At 31.2% G+C, this 22,422-nt stretch overlaps 1 protein-coding gene across 1 annotated transcript in view; it reads left to right on the forward strand.

Moving 5' to 3' along the window:
- LOC129225957 (structural maintenance of chromosomes protein 2-like) overlaps positions 1-20,863 on the forward strand; it is an 82,859-nt gene extending 61,996 nt beyond the window's left edge. The window contains exons 16-23 of the mRNA XM_054860517.1: positions 1,187-1,374; positions 7,207-7,350; positions 10,864-11,058; positions 12,731-12,931; positions 13,296-13,421; positions 16,829-16,980; positions 18,558-18,705; positions 20,566-20,863. Of these exons, the coding sequence (XP_054716492.1) occupies positions 1,187-1,374; positions 7,207-7,350; positions 10,864-11,058; positions 12,731-12,931; positions 13,296-13,421; positions 16,829-16,980; positions 18,558-18,705; positions 20,566-20,685 (1,274 nt within the window). The 3' untranslated portion in view covers positions 20,686-20,863. The remainder of the gene's footprint in view (positions 1-1,186; positions 1,375-7,206; positions 7,351-10,863; positions 11,059-12,730; positions 12,932-13,295; positions 13,422-16,828; positions 16,981-18,557; positions 18,706-20,565) is intronic.
- The last annotated feature ends 1,559 nt before the right edge of the window (positions 20,864-22,422 follow it).

The following is a 22,422-nucleotide window of genomic DNA, read 5'->3' on the forward strand; positions in this document are numbered from 1 at the left end:
GTGGATAACGGTGGCTCAGTGGTAGAATTCTCGATTCCCACACGAGCAACCCGGGTTCAAATCCCGACTAGGACAAAGTGAATTTTACTAAAATTTCGTTTCTACTGTTTCCCGTATTTTCTCGAATGTTCTATTAATTTCTGTATCTTTCCAAGTCTGGAAAGTTCCAGCACTTTCTCAAATATTCGCTTCATTTGGCTTTCCCATTGTCTTCGTTATCTTCATCTACGCGACAATATGAAACTCATTGTTATAAAAGTTTGGTGCCATATAACAGTAACATTAATAGTAATTGTAATGATAATTTTGAATAAAGGCTTTTTTAAAGCAATACAGTGATATAGAACCGAACTTCTTACTAGGCAACTTCTTACTTTTACTGAAATATCTACATTTTCACTAAAAAGAATGAAATAAAAAAATTTTGAAAAAAAAAAAATAGAACCGACTTCAAAATTGCTCTAAAAAGTGAAAAATAATTTTATTCTTTAAACACCATCGATAATACTTTTAAACATAATTTTTGAAGTTGGCGCAAAAACAAAACGTAAAATCCATTGTAACCATGCTTCGTTCATATTTTTATCAAAAGATCATCCAAAGTTAGGGACGAAACATTTATATCGCTACTTAAATATGCTGTCATTAATGCGTAATGCATGTGGTAGTGAAGAAACTGGACATGGTAAAATTTATACTTGTAGTTGAGTTATGGCTGTGAAAGATTTTATCGATCGTTTTTGCGCCAACTTCAAAAATTATGTTTAAAAGTATTATCGATGGTGTTTAAAGAATAAAATTATTTTTCACTTTTTAGAGCAATTTTGAAGTCGGTTCTATTTTTTTTTTTTTTCAAAATTTTTTTTTACAAACATATTTTTTGCATTCACTTGCAAAATTGTGAGTGGCACCTGCTCATTTTTGTCTCTAATTTGAATCTGTCAGATTGTTGATGCATTCACATTTGTAACAAAGTTATGTTTAAAAAAAAATCATTTATGCCCAGACAATATTTTTTTGAGAACACACTATTCTATTGTTTAATGGTGTATAAAACATCACTTTGATTAATTGTTCATTGGTACTACAATTTGTACTATTAAATGATATTTTAAATTGTTTTTTTTTAATTTTAAACCTTTAAAGTATGTCTTTAAAATCACTATGTCTCCTTTCTGTTTTCTAGAGGAACAAAACTTGCGGTTAGCTGAATGCCAACAGAAACAGAAAAATGCAGAAATTTTAATGAAAGAACTGGATAAAAAGACTGCTAAATCTATGTATGAAGAACAGTATAAACAGGCTCAGAAAGCTTTAGATGTTGTTAAAGGGAAAGTTGCAGCATCCGTAAAAAAACACAAGGCTCTAAATGATGTAAATAAATTTTTATTATTACCTATTCTTCAGCACTTTTTAAGATCAAAATTTTTTCAGCATCTTTTACGTATTGGTGTCTACCCACCTTGAGATCCTGGAGAAATTTTTTAGACACCTGGAAAAAGTCTGAAATATTTCATTTTTGAAAACAGAAGTATTTGATTCCTAAAGAAAGAATAGAATTTTTTTTTGACGAGATTCTTTTTTTTTTTTTGTAATTAGTATTTCAGCTAAAAATATCATTGCTTGTTTATAATTTAAATTATTTGTATCAAAAAAAGTATAAAAATTGGATATTGAAGATATTTTCTATCTCTTTAAAAAAATTTATGTGAAAACAAAGTATATGTATTTCTTCGTATCATCTATATATATAAAAATGGACTTTGGTAAATTTGTTCCCTAAGATCTCAGAAATTACCCGGCAGATTTGGCTGAAACTTTCACCGTTTGTTCTTTTTGGTACTGGGGATGTTTGTAGTCCAGTTCGATAAAAATCCGATTGATAGTTAATTTTTTATTCTAATTTGTCCAAATTTTCGCATAAATGCCCCAATATGACGATTAAAAAATATGTGCACAGATTAAAATTATGTGTCCATCGAAAGCGCTTATTTTTCTGCTGAAGATGGTATCTGTTAGAAAGTTCTAAGTTGTATGAAAAACGAGTTATGGGCTTTTTTTGTTCCATGTTCGAAGGCTTTCCTCAATACAATTCATTTTTTAGTGTATCATCTCAACTCCCAGTTCAAAGCTAGAATTGTTGAATATTTTTGTGTTCCTTCTGACTGTTTGAGGCTTTTCTCAAGTCAAATCTTAAAGTAACGCTTTTCTCCCCAAGATTGGCTAATAACTAGATTTGGCTGATTATTTTCCATTTAAACGGAACTTCAATTGTAATTACTGGTTTTTTTAAAAATAATTTGTGCTGATTGGACACTCAATCATTATCCAATCTAACAGCAGAAACCTCGCCAAAATTTATGTAGAAAGATTTCAGTAGCGGATGCATTTGGCAGTTTTATCAACTGTTGCGTTTTTTGAAGCCAAAGACTATGTAATAATGTTTGTCAGCTTTCAGAATGTAAACAAAATATCGCCAATCAAAGAATCTTTAAAAACTTTTTTTACTGTAAAATAATCCAGCAACTAAATTAGGCAAATCCATAAACAGCACAAAAACTTCCATTAATGTAACTTTGTGCACAAACTCAAACCAACGCCAAATTTTACTACTTATTTTGGAAACATTACGGATGAAATTGTTTAGCGCCATTTTATGGTGACCAAAAGTATTTTAGCATATGGCGACAATATCTCTTTAACAAAAATTAGTAACATACTGTTTTACAAAGTAAGGAGGGGGAGCATTATCCAAGGTATCCCAAAACGAATTCCGCAAATTCGGTAATATTTTAAATCGCACCAAGAACCCACAATAATTGAAATTTTCCAAAATAACTAAAGCAAGTTTAAGGGGGTCACGGGCGCGCGGCTACATTTTTTTAAACAGTTCGTTCTTCAATAGACATACAGAGAAGGTAAGACTCAATGTAAAAAAAAAATAAGTATTAACTGATAAATCTTTTTAAACATGTGAAGTTTAATTTCATATTTCGGAAATTCTTCACATTTGTATACGCTTAAATTTTGTGTTTTTGTTTCTAAATGAATACTATTTTGCTCTTTTTACTTACTGCTACTTTAGTTTTATGAGTAAGGAAGAAGCTAGATTTTAAATCACGTCAAAAAGGTGTGTTTTAAGTTCTTTCACTTGAAACAGAAAACAAATGCAAGTAACGATTGTTTCTCATAATTATTGCTAACCCAGGCAATGCCAAGTATTTTTGCTAGTATCTATCTATATATCAAGCATGATTTGGTGCTGTAAATGCTGTTCTGGTGTTGCTTTTCTGGAAAAATAAATTCCTTTTTTACATAAAATTGATCATGAATTGGGATTCAACTATTTAACTCGTCCGGCTCAAAGCTAGAGTGGCAGCAGAAAGTTAATATGTCGCCAAATTCCTAATAGGCAATAATTGACGTGAGGCCAGACTTCTAATGCCATGGTGCAAGCATGCTTGTACCATGTAGTATGGCAGGAAATTGTGCATGCTTATGAAGGTGTGCACCCACCTTTTCTTAATGTGATAAATAAAAGTTCTTGTCCATTAATCACTTGCTACGTCATTTGTTTACTAGAAAAATTAAAGACTTGCTTCCCTATAAGAATACAAAAGCAAAGAAAAAAAATCAGCAATTGGTGCAAAATGCAAGGAATAAGATTAATATATAATAATATTAGAATAGAATTTGAAAAAAAAATGTAAAAAGATGAGAAAAATCAACCATTCATGTTATAATATAAAAAAGTATTTTCTATCTTTTTTTGAATGATATTAAAAAAAAAAAAACATCAATAGTTTTTCAGAATTTGCCAAGTTGCAGGAGCCAAACTCATCCCCAGTGGCATTGGGTTTCAGATATTGGTGTTGCAAATACTGCAAGTTGGTCAGGTGATGGTTATGATCTGTTGTCTGACCCTCATTAAGTTCCCTAATAAGTTTTCCTAGTTTTTGTTTTTGGTTAAACATACAAATGTGAAGCTTGCTTTTTGAGACCCTCAATGAAGGCTGCTTCCTGCATGTTACACCAAAAAAGTTGTAAAATAAGTTTTGTCAGGCATAGGCCTGTTTAGGCTGTTGAGCCATTAACCATTAAGAACACGGACAGCGTACTGAGTATGCAGCTCAACAAAAAAGCAGCTGGGAATTTCAGAATAGTCACTTGACCAACCCCTGGCTATTATTTACCCTTTTTTCCAAGGTCCTTTAAGCGACATACTTGTGTTTAAAGTTAAAAGTTGCCTTTTTGGCATGTTCTTTTTGACTATTTTTCATGGAAACCACATGTGAATGTTCCAATTTTACATGCACAAGCACTAGCCCAGCCAGGATTTCCTCTTGAGGGGAGAAGGGTTAGTCATAGAAATCCTTGAATGTATATACATAAAAAAACCAGGAACCAAGACATAGGTGGCTGGTGCACAAGAAAAGTGGTTAGGGGGGGGGGGTCAAAAGAGGAGAAGGGGGAGCTGCCCCAAAAGTTTTTTTCCCTCGATATTTGAGCTATGTGTTCTTGTGTCTGATTACTGATTAAGTGACGGCTGAAAAATGTGAAATGTGACCTAGAAATTTGGAGCGAATAACCACCGTCGACTCCCCCTTTCCAATTAAAAGTTCCATTCTTATGAAATAGCATGAAAGAAGTCCATTTATTTGGAATTTTTAGTTTTTATTTTCATGAAAAAAATCAATCGCCAGTAAAAAATCCTTTTTCAATGGATCGTTAATTTTTTAATTCTTTTTTCATCTTTTTCATTCACTTCTATAAACATTTTTTAAAAATGTTTTCCCTTGAAGGGCCGAGGGAAAGGTGAAAAAAAGTACCGGGTCCTACTGGGCATTGACTGTATTTTAAAAAGGAAAAAAAACTTTCTTTTTCACTCCTCATAGCATAATACAGAAACAAAATTGCTATATTGCAAAAAAGTAATTTAAAATACAGAAATGTAGAGTATTCTTTCATGTTAATAAATAATAAATATATCTAATTATCTATTAAAATAAATATAAAATTAAAGTAAGTATTTCTTTATATAAAGTTAGTGATTCAGTATCTTAACTGTAGCCAACATGTGATTGGTCAAGAACTAGAACCTAATTTAAATGTGATGTCAATGGATCAATCAGGTGTTGACTGCACATGTAACTGCATTTACAACTGTTGGCTTTCAGCCACATGTTTTGCTTTTTCACTATGTGTTCAGTGCTGTATCTTGCAAGAAGCAAGTTGTGTTCTATGTTGAATAAAAGGTTTTTACAGAAAGGTTTTCACTCTGCTGATTCAAAACAGATAAGTTACTTTGATTTTATAATAGAAAGCACATGCGTTCTTGGCAAGCAATGCTAAAGTTACAGCTAAATTTTTAATAAATGAAAAAGAACTTATTGCTTATGTATATCACTTTAAATATTATTTATTTTAAAAAATTTATTGCTTAAAAGTTTTAAAACGTAAAACTTATCTTAAATAGTTGACGTAGAGCTTGTACATGATGCAGGAGCAGGCTGGCCAAAGAATGGCTACCGAAGAATTGTCTAATATCCATCAATATAATGCAAAATTGCGCAAGAACTCATAAAACTCTTTTGGTCAGACTAATAAAAAGCAGCAGTGAACCGAGATGTCAGTTTTCTTGCAGATGTCTCTCAAGCAACCAGTTGAAAAAAAAATTCTTCATCTGCTCTTCAAAGCTATATTTTTGAATGCTGGAAAGCTTAATGGAAAGTAAGAAGTCTTGCAAATAAATTGCTGCCGGTTTTAACTGGACTCAGTGCCCCAAGGACAAAATGAACCAGGAATCCCAGTCACATGTCCGAGTTTCAAATTCTATGCTTCCCTCCCTGTTCTTTTGTCCTCTCTTATTAGTGTATTGCTGAGACGACACTCTCGGAGTTTCCTGGGGGGGGGGGGGTAGCTAATCCTGTGTGTAATGTCAAAGACACTTCCTACCCTATTCTCCAGACTTGTCAAGTGACACCTCCTCTATATTTCCTGTGTGGTGGAAATTCCTGGAAGGGAAACTGCAGTGCACATTTCTTTCCAATTGTCCCTCACATTACCTGCCGTTTTCTAATCTTCTGTACACCTCCTGTTTTTGTTTGGTTTTAAGATATAAAGTCTACACATGATTAGTATAGCTTATTTATGCATATTATTATTATAGCGTATTAATTTCGTGCATTCACCTTTTTTTTAAGAGTTAAACCTTTATGAATATTTTTAAAAAACATAACCCTCTGGGGGGCGGGTTAACTCCCCCCCCCCTCACTGTGCACCTGTGCACAAGACATATACGAATAACAAAATACAGTTGTGAGAGCTGCAATAATTGTTCAACAAATAGCAACGAGTTCTCTCAACGACTAAAATATCATTTATGTGTATACATTTTTTAAAACAATTTTTCTATATTTTATATTTGTGAAATTCGCAAATTAAAGGTTATCATCATTTTTTACTATATTGTGATCGTATTCATTTTAATCCTGTACGTCTGTCAATTTCATCTTTGCTCCTTCTATAACATTACTAGACATTGTATTAAATAGGAAAATCTTTAAAAGTTGATAGTTAAGCTTTAGGAAATGCTGGCGTACGGAGTATGCCACCTGTGTTCTTATGTTGTTTCAAACCGTCCGTGTTCTTAAAGGTTAAAGATGTGTAACACAAACAAGCAAATTGACTTGCCTACTTTAGCTTCTTGTCTTCTGTAAAAAATGGAAGCATACTAAAGTAACCAGTTATTCACTGAATAAAAGCTCTAACCTCTATTCTAATTTGAGCAAGCACTGTGATATTTTCCAAAGCAACTCTTAACGTTAGTTCCAACAGATGCCTGTAACTCGCACATTATTATTTATTTGTTTTGAGATTTCAGTTCCATATATGTACTGTGACATACATGAATGCAACTGTATATTTTTGACCTACCATTTTTCCTAATCTAAAATGTGTCTCCTCAAATCCACAATGTCTTAAATTGTGACTTGTATAGTTAATGTATTTGAAGATATTCAAATTTTATTAGCATTTTGATCAGCTCATGATTGGTTTGTTTTTTTATTGTCATTTTCTGTTCTGGATATACTTTATTAAAGGTATTTTTGAAAGGTCCGTTACCCCCAATAACTGTCTGCATAGTAACTTCATTTTTGAAACCTTGTCAAAACAAATATTAATACTAATGTTATAAATATTTAGGAAGTGAGTGTACTGAAAGGAGATATGGAAAGTATGACTAAAAGCATTTCAACTACTGAAGAGCAAATTGAAGAACATTCTAAAAATGTCACTGAGTTGGAGAAAAAGCTGCAAGAAATTGATGAAGAAAGAAAACTAATTAAAGTAATATTTTTGATTTTTCTGCATTTTATTCTATTATGAACATTCAAGCTCAAACATTCAAGCTATTTCCAAAAAATAATTTATCTCTTGCAACATAATTTTTAGTCATTTTCATTTTTTCTTTCAAACGATCTTTTTGATTTGTTATTAAGACTTTGTTTTGATTTTACTTCAATGCATTACAATCTGAAATTTAAGCAAATTGGTTTTGTACCTTAAAATTCTACCTCTAAGCTATCTGTGACATCTTTTCATTATGTATAGTATTTTCTAAATGTTGATCTGTGATACTGTTTTTCGAGGAATGCTCATTACCCAAAAAGCATCGTCATTTTCATCCCTGACTTAAAAAACTTTAAAAAACATTCTGCACATAAAGAGAAATTGTTTATGTTGAGGTTAGTTTAGCTTCAAGCCCTTCACATTTATCGTCGTCGCTTTTGTTATTTCTTTTCATCTACAGTAACTTAAAAATATTATCAGATGTATGTGTCTCGAAGTAATTACACCGGTGATGACCAGCATATAATTTTCAAACCCTTCTGTACTTCACAAATTAAACTATAGTTGAGGCAAATCTACCCTGGCAGCATTGTGAAGGCTTCGCAGATCCTAATCGCAGCATTATAGCACTGCAAGGTTATTTATGCCCCAACTATAGTCCGTCTCGGTCATCACTTATTCTCGGGATTTTATTTTTTGTCGCTAACTTTGAAGCACTTTTTTAGAAATTTTCCAAATATGCTCCAAAAAAAAATTTTCCCCAGGGAATTTTGTTCTATGAGGTCTAATCTTCATTTTTATCGATGTTTCTTGCAAAAAAATGTAAAAGTTTTGAGGCAAGATGATGCTGGCAATAAAAAAAGTGGCAACCCAAAAAAACTTCCGCAGTCGCCATTTTTGACCCTCAATTGTTCCCAAGAAAAAAATTCCTCTGATGAACAGGAATTATGCACAAACTCAACAAGAAAGAAGACAATTTACTGCTTCGGAAGCACAACCTGAAAATAAGAGGGTCGATCGGAAAAAATCGTTTTTTTTTAAATCGGAAAGTCATTTCAGCTACGTGTGAAACGTAGTCACCGTTTTTGGTCATTCAGAAGATGGAAGTAGACACAATCTTAAAATGTCTAATTTTCCAAAAACAAATCAGAATTGGATGTTTTCTTCAATTGCAAACCAATGAAAATAACACAAAATGGTCTGCAAATTGTTTTTATTATTATTTTACATAATTTTCTTGAGAAATGAAAAATTTTGTTCTTGAAAATTAATCTTATTCTCACTGCCTTGGACGCAAATGTGATAAAAACGTTTCATCTGAATTGTTGTTTCATGAAGATTCATTATTTTTTGATTGTCTTCATGCAACAAATTCAAAAAAATATCTTATGTTTGGACGTAGCCGCCATATTTGGTCATTCCCAAGATGGAAGTACACAAGACTTTTTAAGTACCTAAGTTTCCGGAAACAGCATTGGATGTTAATTGCAATGCAAACTATTGAAAACAATGCAAAATGTGCCTTTTTTTTGGAATAATTTGTTATTATTTTCTGGAAAAATGCAAAATTTAATCTTCAGAACATTTTTTTGTTCAATTGATTTTTAATGTTTTAAAAATCATTATGTTTTTGATTTTAGACATTTCTCCTGGTTGCATTTAGGAAAACAATTTTTTTTCCCAAGAAAAATAAATAATTAAAAGCCTTAGTTTGTAAAAACTTTTTTACTATATTTTTCTAATGAAGACTCACAAAAATTACTGTTTATTGATTCTTTCACCATTCATACATGAGACTTCTTTTATTATATTGGGATAAAAAAAAGCTTTTTGAAAGGTGAAAATTTGGCATTATTATTAATTTTTTTTTTATATGAGCACCGAGTTACATATATATTTTCTGTTTTCATAATCTCATAATAAATCTTAAGCAATCAAGCAAATTAGGTAGCAAATGAAATTTTAGTTGAAATGTGCTTTTTGGACTATTTTGAAATGCAAAAGACTGAAAAATAATAATTGAATTAATAAAAAAAGAGCTACTTAGATTTTTTCTCCATGTAATTTTAGAAAAACTTAGTCGGTCTGCCTTGTATGAAGATGTACTAACAGCAAAGCTGCATTGATTTCAAAAAAGAAAAAAACAGAAGAAGAACTATTTAGCAAACTTGCATTACCTTAAAAAATATGTTTCTAAATTTATTAAATCTGTAATTTATCTATAAAGGTTTGCTAGTTTCTTTGCATCAATTAGATTTTACTCTTAGCAATAATATGTAAAATTTATGAAAACATTTGGGGGGAAACGATAAATTTTCAAAAACCATTTTCGAAAAAAAAAAACTGCTTGGTTTTTAAAAAAAAACCATTTAACCAACATGGTTTAAACCAAACAACCTGGTCCAGAGGATGTTCAAAAAGTCCCAGTCAAAGCCCGATATGGGTCCTCATGGTTGACTATAAGGCGGCAACTTCCTACAAATGGGTATACAAAAACCTGTACCATGCTATGACAAATGTTTGGATAATCACGGGAGCAATGCCAAAAATATAGCGTAAGGGTAGTAGATTTTTGTGCAATAAATTTCTTTGCTCTATCTGTACTTTTTTTTTTAATTTCAAGATGATACTTACTTTAAAAAACATCCCTCATATATGATCAGTGACTTGGATGTGGAAGTAGAGATAATAGGGGGCGGGAGAGGGTATAATTATTTAATTTGTATTTTGTTATTATATTTAAGAGAAAACTGCTACTCATTACCTAATGATTTAAAATAAATTATTCTTGAATAAAATAAAATGTTATTTTGTTTTATAAAAAACATTTAAATTTTTAATTGTATTTTTTCATATTCTCTATTTTTGAGCATTTTAAGTAGAAAAGAAGTTTTATTTCAGTAAAAAGTGCTGTATTCCGTCCCTTTACTTTACTTAAATACTAAATTTCGGACACATCTCTTTTCTACGTAAAAAATTTCTGGCTTGTAAATATTTGCAACTTTCATCCCGGTTATGCTCTCATAAGCTTCACCTTGATCAAACCAAGTTTTTCCAATTTCCTTTCTAAATCTGGGCTCTTGTTTAATCAGCGCTTGTTATAAGTGAGTTCTACCATACCTATCTGGTTTTTATCAACATCAGTACTTGTTATTCAATCCAATTCCTCCTCCACCTCCTCCAATCCTGTTGGTGTAAAGATGGCTCATTACATGAAACTAAAGACATCAATGCCTGGTTGCTTAGAAATTCTATAATTTCACACATACCTTGAAAATTCTGATGCTCTTTGTTACATATTTTATGAATTCCCTCCCCCTCATTGAAATAAACATTCACTTTCTGCTGTTAGAGAAATAAAATTCTCAGTATTCTTCCTACCCTTTGATATTTGAATGTGCCATTGTGTGATATACATTTCACAAAATTAATTAAAAAATATGCATATATATATATATATATATATATATATATATATATATATATATATATATATATATTTATTTATAGGAGACTGTTTCTGCAAAAAGTGAAGAAATAAAATCTCAGAAAGCTATTTTACGAGGTCACAATAATGACTTGAGTAAAATCAATAAAGAAAAAGAAGGTTTTTTGAAGAAAATTGGCAATGCAGAATTGCAAATGCAACAAATGGAGCATGATATAAAAATTTGTGGAAGTGACGTTGTTGAAGCCAAAAAAAAGGTTAGTATTTTATTATGTTACTAGTGGTACCAACTCGGCTTTGCTCGTAATAGAAAATTAAAAGGTCTTTTGCTTCACCTGTATATTTACAAATAATGTGTAGTGAATTTTCTTGCCAATTGGTTTGTGCCCATGTTACGGTTCCACGTTATGATAATTTCGTAATTTACTGGTCCATCTTATAATTTTGTTCTTAAAATTGGAATAGAAAACGAACGACATCGAATTTTCGAAAAGTCGCTTTGAGATGCACACCCCCATGCTACAAACTAACTTTGTGCCAAATTTCATGAAAATCGGCTGAACAGTCTAGGCGCTATGAGCGTCACAGATCCGGACAGAGAGACTTTCAGCTTTATTATTAGTAAAGATAAAGATGTGATTTTTTTTTTAAATCTAGCTTTGATTTATTTAAAATTGAAAATCAAGTTGTAGCTCACTGTTTGTCATTCATATTTCTAAACTTTTATGTGATTTGTTTTAGTTATATTACAGTTTAAAATTTAAATTTTATTTTATACAGTTACTAGTGGCACCCGCACGGCTTTGCCCTTAGTAGAAAATTAAGAGGTTTTTTGGTTCGCCTGCATATTTACAAATAATGTATGATGAATTTCTTGCCAATTGGCTCTCCAACATCACGGTTCCAGGTTATGATAACTTGGCAATTTACTTGTCCGTCTTATGATAATTTTGCTCATGAAAATGTTCTTGAAATTGGAATAGAAAAAGAACAAAATCGGATTTTAAAAAAATCGCTTCGAGGTTCACACCTTTATGCTAATTCTGTGCCAAATTTCATGAAAATCAGCCGAACGGTCTAGGCGCTATGCGTGTCACAGACAGAGAGAGATCCGGACCGAGAGACTTTGAGCTTTATTATTTAGTGAAGATCTAAAAGACTGAAGTGTTTGTTACTTTATTTTACTGTAGAGTATAAATTACTCAAAATAATCAAACGCATTGGGCAACCAATGTTCTGCATCATTGATCATTTCCAAAAATTTTATTGGCGTTTGGCATATCCCCTTTACCTATTGTTTTCGGTTTTAGTTTACTTATGGTGCTTAGCTGAATCATTATGGTGAAAAAAAAGTTATTTTACAAAAACAAATGCTTGAAAAGTTATCCATCAAATAAAGCCTTAACAGGATGTCCCAGGTCATGAAAGACACATAAGTCTCGCGAAAGTCATGCATTTGAAACTTTATCAGAAAAGTAACAAGAAAAATTATGAATTGGTCATGAAAATTTGTGTCCAATTATTTGCTAATTTTGTATTTGCTCTGAAGGATTTTTTTGTAAAGTATCAACAATGTTTACATATGATTGAAATTCATTGAGTGCAATCTCTAATTTTAAACTGTTTACTGCCTCCTTTTACAAATTCTGAATTTTGCGAAATATGTTATTTTTCATCGAACTCTGTAATGTAAGATTGTGAATGCTGTTATTGTTATCAATAGGATCAACAAACAAGTTTGTATACACTTTTTTTTTTCCTATCGCTGAAATGCATTTTAATAATGACATGTAGTGATACAAACTTGAACCGAAACATTTTTTAAGTTATTATTCTGGAAGAAAACCAAAAAATTTTACTTTTTATCATATAAGTGTGCATCAATTTATTAGTAATTTTATCTTGATTTGTTAATTTATTCATTTTTAGAAAAAATACCTTTTGGATAAACACAAATGGATTGAAGGTCAGGTGAAATATTTTGGTACCCCAAACTCTGAATATGATTTCAAGTCTCTTAATCCCAAAGCTGCTGCAAGTCAGATAAAAGAACTTGAGGAACTGAAAGAAAAACTACAAAAAAATGTGAATACTAGAGCTCAGAATATGTTGGGAGAAGTGGAGGAACAAGTAATTTTTATTAGTTTTGATTTCTGTTTTGACAATTGAGTGATGCCTTTATATATGATGTTAAAATACATTTGCTCTCTTAAAATATATTTGTTCTGGTGAATGTGTTTTTTTTTTCCTAAAGATAAACTTGGTTCTGTATAATATTTTTATTTTCTGGATATATTATTAAAAATTGTCCATGCAATTTATTAAGTTACTCTCACTTAATGTCATGTTGAAGGAATAATTTGATTACCATCTAAGTGTTATTTAAATTGCAGACCTTGCTTGTACTTTCTGTATTCAACTTTTTTATTTCAAGTATGAAAAAAGTAGAATATCGTTAAGTTTCCAAAAACTTAACTTTTATGTTGTTTTTCAGTATAAAAAACTCATGACAAGGAGAGAAGAAGTCATGGAAGACAAAAAGTCAATCCAGCTTATGATCGAACAACTTGACGCAAAGAAGAAATCTGCTGTAATTCATGCCTGTGAGAAAGTTAACAAGGTCTTTGTTTTTTCTACATGTTTTGTTATGTTACATTTCGTAATTTGTATTTCAAATTTTCCAGTTCTCTAGATTTTTTTTGACATACTTTTCTTTACTTGAATTGTGATTAGAACCTTTAACTAAGTTCATGTTTAAGTATTTTAGAAGTAAAATGTATCTTTCTCGTGTCATCAACATTTTTCTTGTGTGAATTGGTTTAGTAAATTATCCCCCAAGCTTCTATTTTTGTCATATACTGCAATTGAATGGTGTAATTTTGTTTTTTGGAAATTATTCACCATTCTGCATGATTTCCTCAAGAAGCGTATCTTGAGACTTTTTGTGTAGGGAATGAAACCCCTAACACTTGTCTCATTTTAATTTGCTTGGGGGTAAAACTGTCTATCTTCCATTGTAGGTTACCGCATATCTTTTTTTTTTTTTTGTATCAGCGGCCTTCTTCCAAAGACTACTTAAGATGTTGTAAAAAAATTTTACAATGAAAATGACTTTCCCTTTATTTTAGGCACTATCTTCCATATAATATTCTTTCCTAAAACATCAGTAAACTAAGAATATTTTAACTTTTTGTTAAGATTGACTCAGATTTTCAAACTACGGGAATCCTAACAGCAAATAATATTTTGAAACAAATCTAGAGAAAAGTATAAATTGCGATGATGATGCCAAAAATTTCACTGGAACAACTCGGGTAACATTTACAAGCCTAATATTTATAGCAATGCTGAAGAAATCTTTGTCATCTAAAGTCATAAGATGCAGACAGAAAATACCCATATATAAAAGACATAAAGCAATTTACATTAATATATGCCAATGGCAAAATTTAATTGACCTAAAAAGCAACAAAATATAGAATATTTTTCCAAAATTATTAAATTTTAGGAAACAAGTTAAATTTTTCTGTAAATGTAGTAGCTTTGAGATTAGAATTATTGTGTTAGTAATAATAGATTGATAAATTCTTTTTTAAATATTATTACATTTCTTTATTTTTTCAATTTTGTATTCACATGGTTTTCAGGAATTATGCTAATATAAGCAAGTTCTTGATTATTTGTTGTTTGTGTTGAGTTCACCTGTATTATCTTCCAGTCTCTTGCATGTTTGCTATTTCTTTATTTACATAATGTGTTAAACCCTTATATGTATTTGATTTGCTAAAAATGGCCCCTCGATGTTTCATTTTGACGATTAGAAAATGTATCCCATTTGTCATCATGAAGTCTAGATGTAAAATCTTATTTCTACCCTTCCTCTATGTTGAAATATTAAATGGATTTGTTCCTTTAATCAGTGGTTGGAAAAACTACATTTTTTTTGTTGCGAACTACAACTACTTTGTTACAAATGTAGTTAACTACAACTACAACTACTTTGTTACAAATGTAGTTAACTACAACTACAACTACTTTGTTACAAATGTAGTTAACTTCAACTACAACTACTTTTTTCAAAATGTAGCATCTACAAACTACTTTTGAAATGTAGTTGCTACTTCGCTACTTTCCAAAAAATAAGTAGTAAATACAAAGCATACACAATAGGTTGTCCCTCAGAAAATGAAAGTCAATTTTTCAAGTCGCATACACTCTTGTATTTTTCCTCTTGTGTCAAAAAAATCGTGAAAAAAGCCTCATATAATTTGCACAACGGTAACCCGTGCCGACTTGCACCTGAAAGTGTAAAACAGTACTTGTATATGCTAGGCCAAATCAAAAAAAAAAGAAAAAAAAAACTTTTTTTAGAAACTCAAAATTTCCTTTGATAAAACGTTGTCCCTGTACCCAACACCCCACATGTACCACAAGAACATTTATTCAAATTAAAAAACATTAGATATGCCACACTTGACCTAAAATTTATAATTTTATTTAAAAAAATTTTTTTTTTTTTTTCAGTTATCTTTCAAAAAATTACATACAAATTTAAATAGAATATCAAGTTCAAAAATTACTGGCGAACACATTTACAGATCAACAATTACAAACGAATAATAAAAACATAATATATTTGAAATGAAAAATTTAACTCAACCTGGAAAAAATCCATATCTTTGAGTACTATGTGGGAGACTTAAAAATTGCAGGAAAACAAAAATTTATATTTAACGCTAATTACCTACTTTTCTACTTTACTGTTTATATTTTTCAGCATAATAATTTCGTAAAATCTTACATATCTGAAAATATGTATCAAAAACTTAATTGTTTGAAGAAAATTACAAATGTTAGGCCACGTGTGAGATATCTAAATGAAATTTGAATAAATATTTTTGTGGTGCACATGTGGGGTATAGGAGCAACGTTTTATCAACAGAAATTTTGAGTTTCTAACAAAACAATTTATTTTAATTTGGCTTAGCACTACACAAGTGCTGATTCACTCTTTCCGACATAATCGGCATTTGTTGCCGTTGTTCAAATTATATATATATATATATATATATATATATATTTTTTTTGACGTAAAAGGATAAAATATAAGAGAGTGTGCGACTTGAAAAATCAACTTTCGATTTTTTTTTTCGGGGGGGGGGGGGGGGGACACCCCAATACACAAACACACCGTAAGAGGATTGAACAAAAAAAGATTGATAAATTAGCTCATCAAAAGACACTAAGAAAAATGTCCGTTATCATACTCTCATACATGTAATGCTTGCATTTATTGTAAGTCCTCCAGAACAGTTCAATTTCATCCTTTTCTATAACAGTTTCAGTAGCTTCTTTTTATTTGGTAAATACTGTCGCAAATTTAAGCCTCACTAAAATATTTTTGTTTTTCAATCTTCGGTCTGTTCACATAAAATTTACCAAATTTTCAACTCGCGAAATCACCGATATCTTCACTTTCGCGAAAATAAGTGCGTTTTTCAATATAAATATTGGTGAAATAAGAAAATTGCGACGGTAAACTAATGGCGGCGAACAGATAGAACGTATGGCGTCAAAATGAAATGCCTGAGGTCAGCTCGTATTTTTATGAGTCTTATTTCTCATTGCATCCGCTGATGTACTTGTGTAAAATTTGTGCCAGTCAAATTCGTTTGAACCTTGATTTTTTCTTTTTTTTCAGTTTATTTAAAAGTAGTTTCCAGAAATCGCTACAAACTACCATTTTTTTTGTAGTTAACTACTCACTACACTACTTCTTTTAAAAAGTAGTGCGCTACACTACAAACTACTCAAAAATGTAGCTACTACAGTAGCGTCGCTACTTGTAGCGCGCTACTTCCAACCACTGCCTTTAATAATTAAACAAAATTATAGAAAATGCAGTGCTGTGGTAATTTTATAATCAATTATTGCTACTAATTAATATAATTTTTATGACAAAAGTTTTTTTCCCTGTTCTTTAAATTGATATGTGCTAACCTCAGATATTTGTCATTAATCCTATAGGATTTTGGATCAATCTTCCGTACTTTATTGCCTGGGACAGATGCAGTTCTTAAAAGTTTGCCTGGGAAAACTCCTTTAGATGGATTGGAGTTTAAAGTATCGTTTGGAGGAGTTGTGAAAGAATCGTTAAATGAACTAAGTGGAGGACAAAGGTTTGCTTACATCCATGTTTGATTAAAAAAAAGTTTAGTAGTGTTAAGTAGGGTCGGCAAGAGGCTATGTCAGCCCGGTCGGAAATTAAGGGCCAGTCCCTTTAGGATACTCAACCCAGAATCGGAGTAGTATAAATTCGGATAGTTTTAGGGGTGGAGGAGAGCCTGGCGACCAAACTGATAAGGGCTCTCAGCGGCCCTAATATTAAGAATATTCTCTGTTATATTGGTGCAGAAAAAAATATGGTAAACTTCATTTAATGAATGGAATCGAAGACTTTACCAACATAGTTGAAATTACATTCACATGGCAAAATTTTTGTCTTTAAATCGCAAATATTCATTGTAAATTGTTAACAGAATAATAGTTGTCTGCTTTTAAAGTTTTTTTTAAAATATGATTTTAAAAATTATTCTTGGTTATAATTTCAGTTTTTATTTTAATTTATATTATATCTAAAATACTTTACTGTCATGTTTGTCCAAAAACATTCTGCAAGAGTCAAGAGTACACCTGGAAAACACTGGGAGGGTATTATTTTATTTGACTTTTTTCATTTTATTATTATTATTATTTTAAGATTGGCCCTTATTAGCATTTTTTTTTTTAATTTTTCTCCACAATGTTTCATGTACAAAAAATAAAACATTAGGGTCCCTTTTTCCATGTTTATTTTTAGTGGTTGCAGCCGTCCTATAATTCCTATATTTTTGAAAAACTGAAAAAAAAAAGTCCTATATTTGTCATATTATATTTTTAAGTGCTGGTTGTCTTTTTTTTTTTTTTTTTTCAGTCAAACGCAGACATTAAAAAAATCTAAATTTGTCCTAAATCTTTTTTTTAACAACGGGAATTGATGAAAACTGGTTTATGCAAGAAGAATGCAACTTTTAATGAAGCCTATCGTAAACAATTGGATATTCATATTCGATTTTTGAGTAACAAATCCAACAAAATTCTGCAGGTCTATATTGGCACTGAAATGTTATTTCATGCAAAAGCAACTGAAATTGATACAGCAATTATGAACTGTATAAGAAAATCTGAACTGCCATTGAAAAAAGTGCTAATGCTTGGTAATGATTGACCAAATGTCAACAAGGCGCTTTTTAAAATTTTTGATCAGCGTTTGTAAAATGATGGAGTAAAAGTCTGTGCTGAAGTATTTAGGATGATGTTGATTTGTTAATTGCCAAATTTTTTTAGTAAATAAATTTTTGATGCATAATTCTCGAGAAATTTATTCTCTTCATAAAGAGACTTGAGTATAAATTAATGTTAAGGATTAGAAACCAATATGTAAATTTTGACAAAATCAAAAATTGAAAAATTATTTCTTTTTAACGTCCTATATTTTTCTATGTAAAATCCTGTATTTTTCTTTGAGCTTTGCTTTTTTTACTGTATTTTTTATGGTAAAATATTCTTTCATCCTTCTGAATGTCATCAAAACTTATTTATAAAATATTTTGGTCCATGTTTTTTAATTGATTGGAAGATTTTTAATCTATTATTAATAATTAATTACTTTATAAGTTAGATAAGGTTGTATAAAATGATTAACATTATTTTCCAGATCTCTTGTTGCATTATCTTTAATTTTGGCATTGCTACTGTTTAAACCAGCACCTATTTATATTTTGGATGAAGTTGATGCAGCATTGGATTTATCACACACACAAAATATTGGCAAAATGCTTAGAATGCATTTCACAAAATCTCAGGTACGTTTTTTTTTTCTTTGTAAAACCATTACTGTTTGGGACTTAGTTTATATCTTATTTTACTAAAATGTGTGTGCAACACATCATTTTCTTTTTTTTTTTTTTCCGTCCATATCTTATCCTTTTTCGTAAGTTGAATTCCTAGTTTAATTTATGCATTCATTCACACATAAATTTGTATGTATCAAGGCTCTAAAAATCTCAGAAATTTGTTGCACCTTCCAGACAATAAATGCCTAAATAAAATTTTGACATGCATACCCAAACATCATATTAAATTGCATTTTAATATAAGCAAGGGTTGATCAAATGAAAAGGTACAAAAACGACACGGTGGGTACAAATGTAGACTTTATTCAAAATATACACCATAGGCCTGAGCACAACGATACCACTGATGAACAAGCTGCACAACTCAAGCGGCACACACCTTCCGATATCGCAACCTGGCGTGAACAATTGTCCACACGGTTCCATAGCTGACATCCACCTTCAGCGCCAACATTCGCAATCACACCGATCACTTCTCACTAGGTCGTCCACCTTGTCAATGAGATCGCACTTGATGACAAGGTTTGCCTGGCCTGGTCTCTCTCACGGCCTACATGAAAACAGGCACTCTATTTTCTGACAGACTTGTCAGAGACACATTTCTCCCTTTAAACGGTCACCATCCGCCGATGAATAACTGCCGGTTTCTCACCTTCCACTGTCAGAAATGGAATAACACTTCACTGCTCCTCAATCGTCAAATTTTGCGCAACGTGAATTGTCATCCTGTCCTCATACGGACTGCCGCATCATTTGGACGCCGCTTTTTATAAGAGCCTTTGGGAGATTCTCGAAAAAATTTTTTGTGCATAACTTTAAGTTTTTTATTTTTTCCAGCTAACCAAAGCCTTCACAAAATAATACTGTTGGGGAATAATACATGCTTTAATATACAATCAAAGCATAACAGTTAATCCTACATTTAATTAATAGTTACTTGAATAAAATAAAAAACAGCGTTATGCACGGGACATTTTTTCGTGAATCGCCTCTTTGCTCTCTCCTGCGCATGCGGGGGCCTGCACATGCTCCAATCCCAGTCGGAGCCTCCAATGGCATCCTGAGGTCTTGCTACATTCTCCCATGGTGGAATATGCAAATATTTAACTGTTTCATTTTTCATGTCGTTTCATACCTTTTCATTTGATCACCCCTTGCTAATAGCTAAATATACATGAATGTATTTCTGATAGATCAATAAAGTAGTCTTTAAAAACATACCTTAATGTTTACATGTAGCATTTGGCAGATGAAAATTGAAACACATGTGATGAGTCTACCATATTATGATAGGCATTGTCTGAAAACCAAGGATTTTAAAGGGGTTTTGAATAGGGAGGGGTTCTTAAAAGCTCAAAGAGTAACTTCATCTTTTTTTCTGATTTTTTTTTTCTTTCATGATTTTTTTTTTTTTTTCCATTTCTAGTTTTTTAAGTTAAGACATACTTTGGAAAAAAAAAATCAGAACAGAATCACCCTTGACCCCCTTTCACAGAAATAGGCTTATAAAAAACATAACATGACAAACAATGGTAGGAAATAATATTAAATGTGACGCAGGTTGGATGGGGTTCAAAAATGTTAGAGAAAAGTATAATATTATTTATGAACACTGGACAGCCCTTAGCTTTAATTTCAGGTTCATATACATTTTTATTAATTCTTTCTGGAAACAATGAAAATTTTTTGCTCCTTTAAAATTTTCTCTTGATATTTGTCAGATACTGACTGTAAACTTTTTCTCCTTTATTTCATTATTTTCTTTTTTTGAACAAACATGTTTTTACCTAATTTAACTTTCTCTTGCAGTTTATTATTGTTTCTTTGAAAGACGGAATGTTCAGCAATGCAAATGTTTTGTTCCAAACCAAATTTAGTGATGGCATGTCCACTGTCTCTCGTACAGCACAAAGACAAGGGAAATCTTAATTGTGCTCCACGTTTTCATGCAACTTGTACATTTCCCATTTGTTACTTTTTTCTGTGTGTATATACAACATTTGTAAAAAATGAATCTGAAATTTTTGTAAAAAATATTTTCATAATGTCAAACATATTTATAGAGAAAACAAGCCAATGTATCCTTCCTCTTTCTAACAAATAACTCAAATTTATTTAATATGGTTTTTGTTTCTCATTTTACATATTAAATTCTTTTTTTTCTAAGGCTGTTTTTCATGATTTACTTTCATTTGTATGCTTGCATTTGTGGAACCACTTTGATTTAGTGCATAAAACATGCTACATATACGCGGTTTTTCCATTAATTGAAAGAATTTCATTCCCTAAATTCACAGAATTCTGCTTTTATGGTAACTTTTGTTTTTTAAATACAATTTTAAGAAGACGAAATATAGGAATTTAAAAACCTACTTTTGTAAAAAGAAAAAAAACAACTTTGTATTTTTGTTCATCATTCTTTATATCAGAGGTTGTCAACCTCGAAGTGAGTTTATTCTAAAAATAAAGTTAAGAATCCGATTTTTTTCATTTCAAATATTTTTTTTACCCGTTCGGGATGGCAGCACGTCGAAGATAGCTCTCCCTCAAGACTGCAGCTCTTACAGACTGCTGACAGGCAGAGCATTTTCTCTCTCTAAGCTTAATACTAAATTTCCAAAAGTATGCATGACATAATACAGTCAGCCCCGCTTAAACGAATATCAACGGTTCCAACCTGCCTTATTCGAGAAAGTGGGGTTATTAAGAAAACTATTATACGGGGACTACAAAAAACGTACTTTTGAAGTATTTTGAAGGAGAAAAAATATTTCATATAATCCTTGGATAATACGACATAAAAAAATGAATTTAACGTACAATTTTAGCAACTAAATTAAAAATATGAAGAAGCAATAACTTTTAAAGAAAATCCAAATTAATAATTTCTTCATGAAGTCATGATTATAGTACCCTAATTAGGTTAAGACAAAGGGGCAAACAGTCTGATCTTGTGCAAATGAAAAGCTTTGGCCTCAACTGTATGGTTGCTTATTGTTGGGCAATTCAAACTGATAGCTCAATCAAAACCCGAAGTTCAAAGAACTAAAAGCAGGTTTTAAGCTAACAAACCCAACTGAAAATTTGTGGAATGATCTGCTCGGGAAGAAAGGACATACAGACACATATTTAACAATTAAATAAACATTTTATTAAACAATAAATATGTCAAAACATGGAAATAATACCAAGTGTAAATAAAATTCACATTCCCCAACAATTGAATAAAAAATCCCCCCCAAAAATATCAGTAGGAAACATTTCTTAAAAATAGTATCGTTTAAAGTTCCAGTAAAATTTATATGACTTGATTAATATAAGTACAACCTTGAGTCCAATGCCATAAACAGAATAGTTCATATGAACAAGTTAAAAAGTTCATACCAAACAAGCTATTCCTTCCTTAAAAGTTGGCACAACATGTGAGGGCGCGATCCACCAATTTGGATCCCATATCAAAATTGTCCGTGACCATTTCATGCCACCATGCTGAATTCAGAAAAGAAACCTGTCCTCCTGGACAACAGGAACCATCCATCCAACGGACATCTAATCCAGCTCTTGAGCGTGGACCTTCCATGGTCCTGTTTGTTAGGCCTTTTCACAGCAAAAAAAAAAAAAAACAACTTGATTTAAACTCTCAATTTTAGAGAGAAAATCCCTCAC

This window comes from Uloborus diversus, chromosome 1 (genome assembly GCF_026930045.1).
Source record: "Uloborus diversus isolate 005 chromosome 1, Udiv.v.3.1, whole genome shotgun sequence".
Lineage (NCBI taxonomy): Eukaryota > Metazoa > Arthropoda > Arachnida > Araneae > Uloboridae > Uloborus > Uloborus diversus.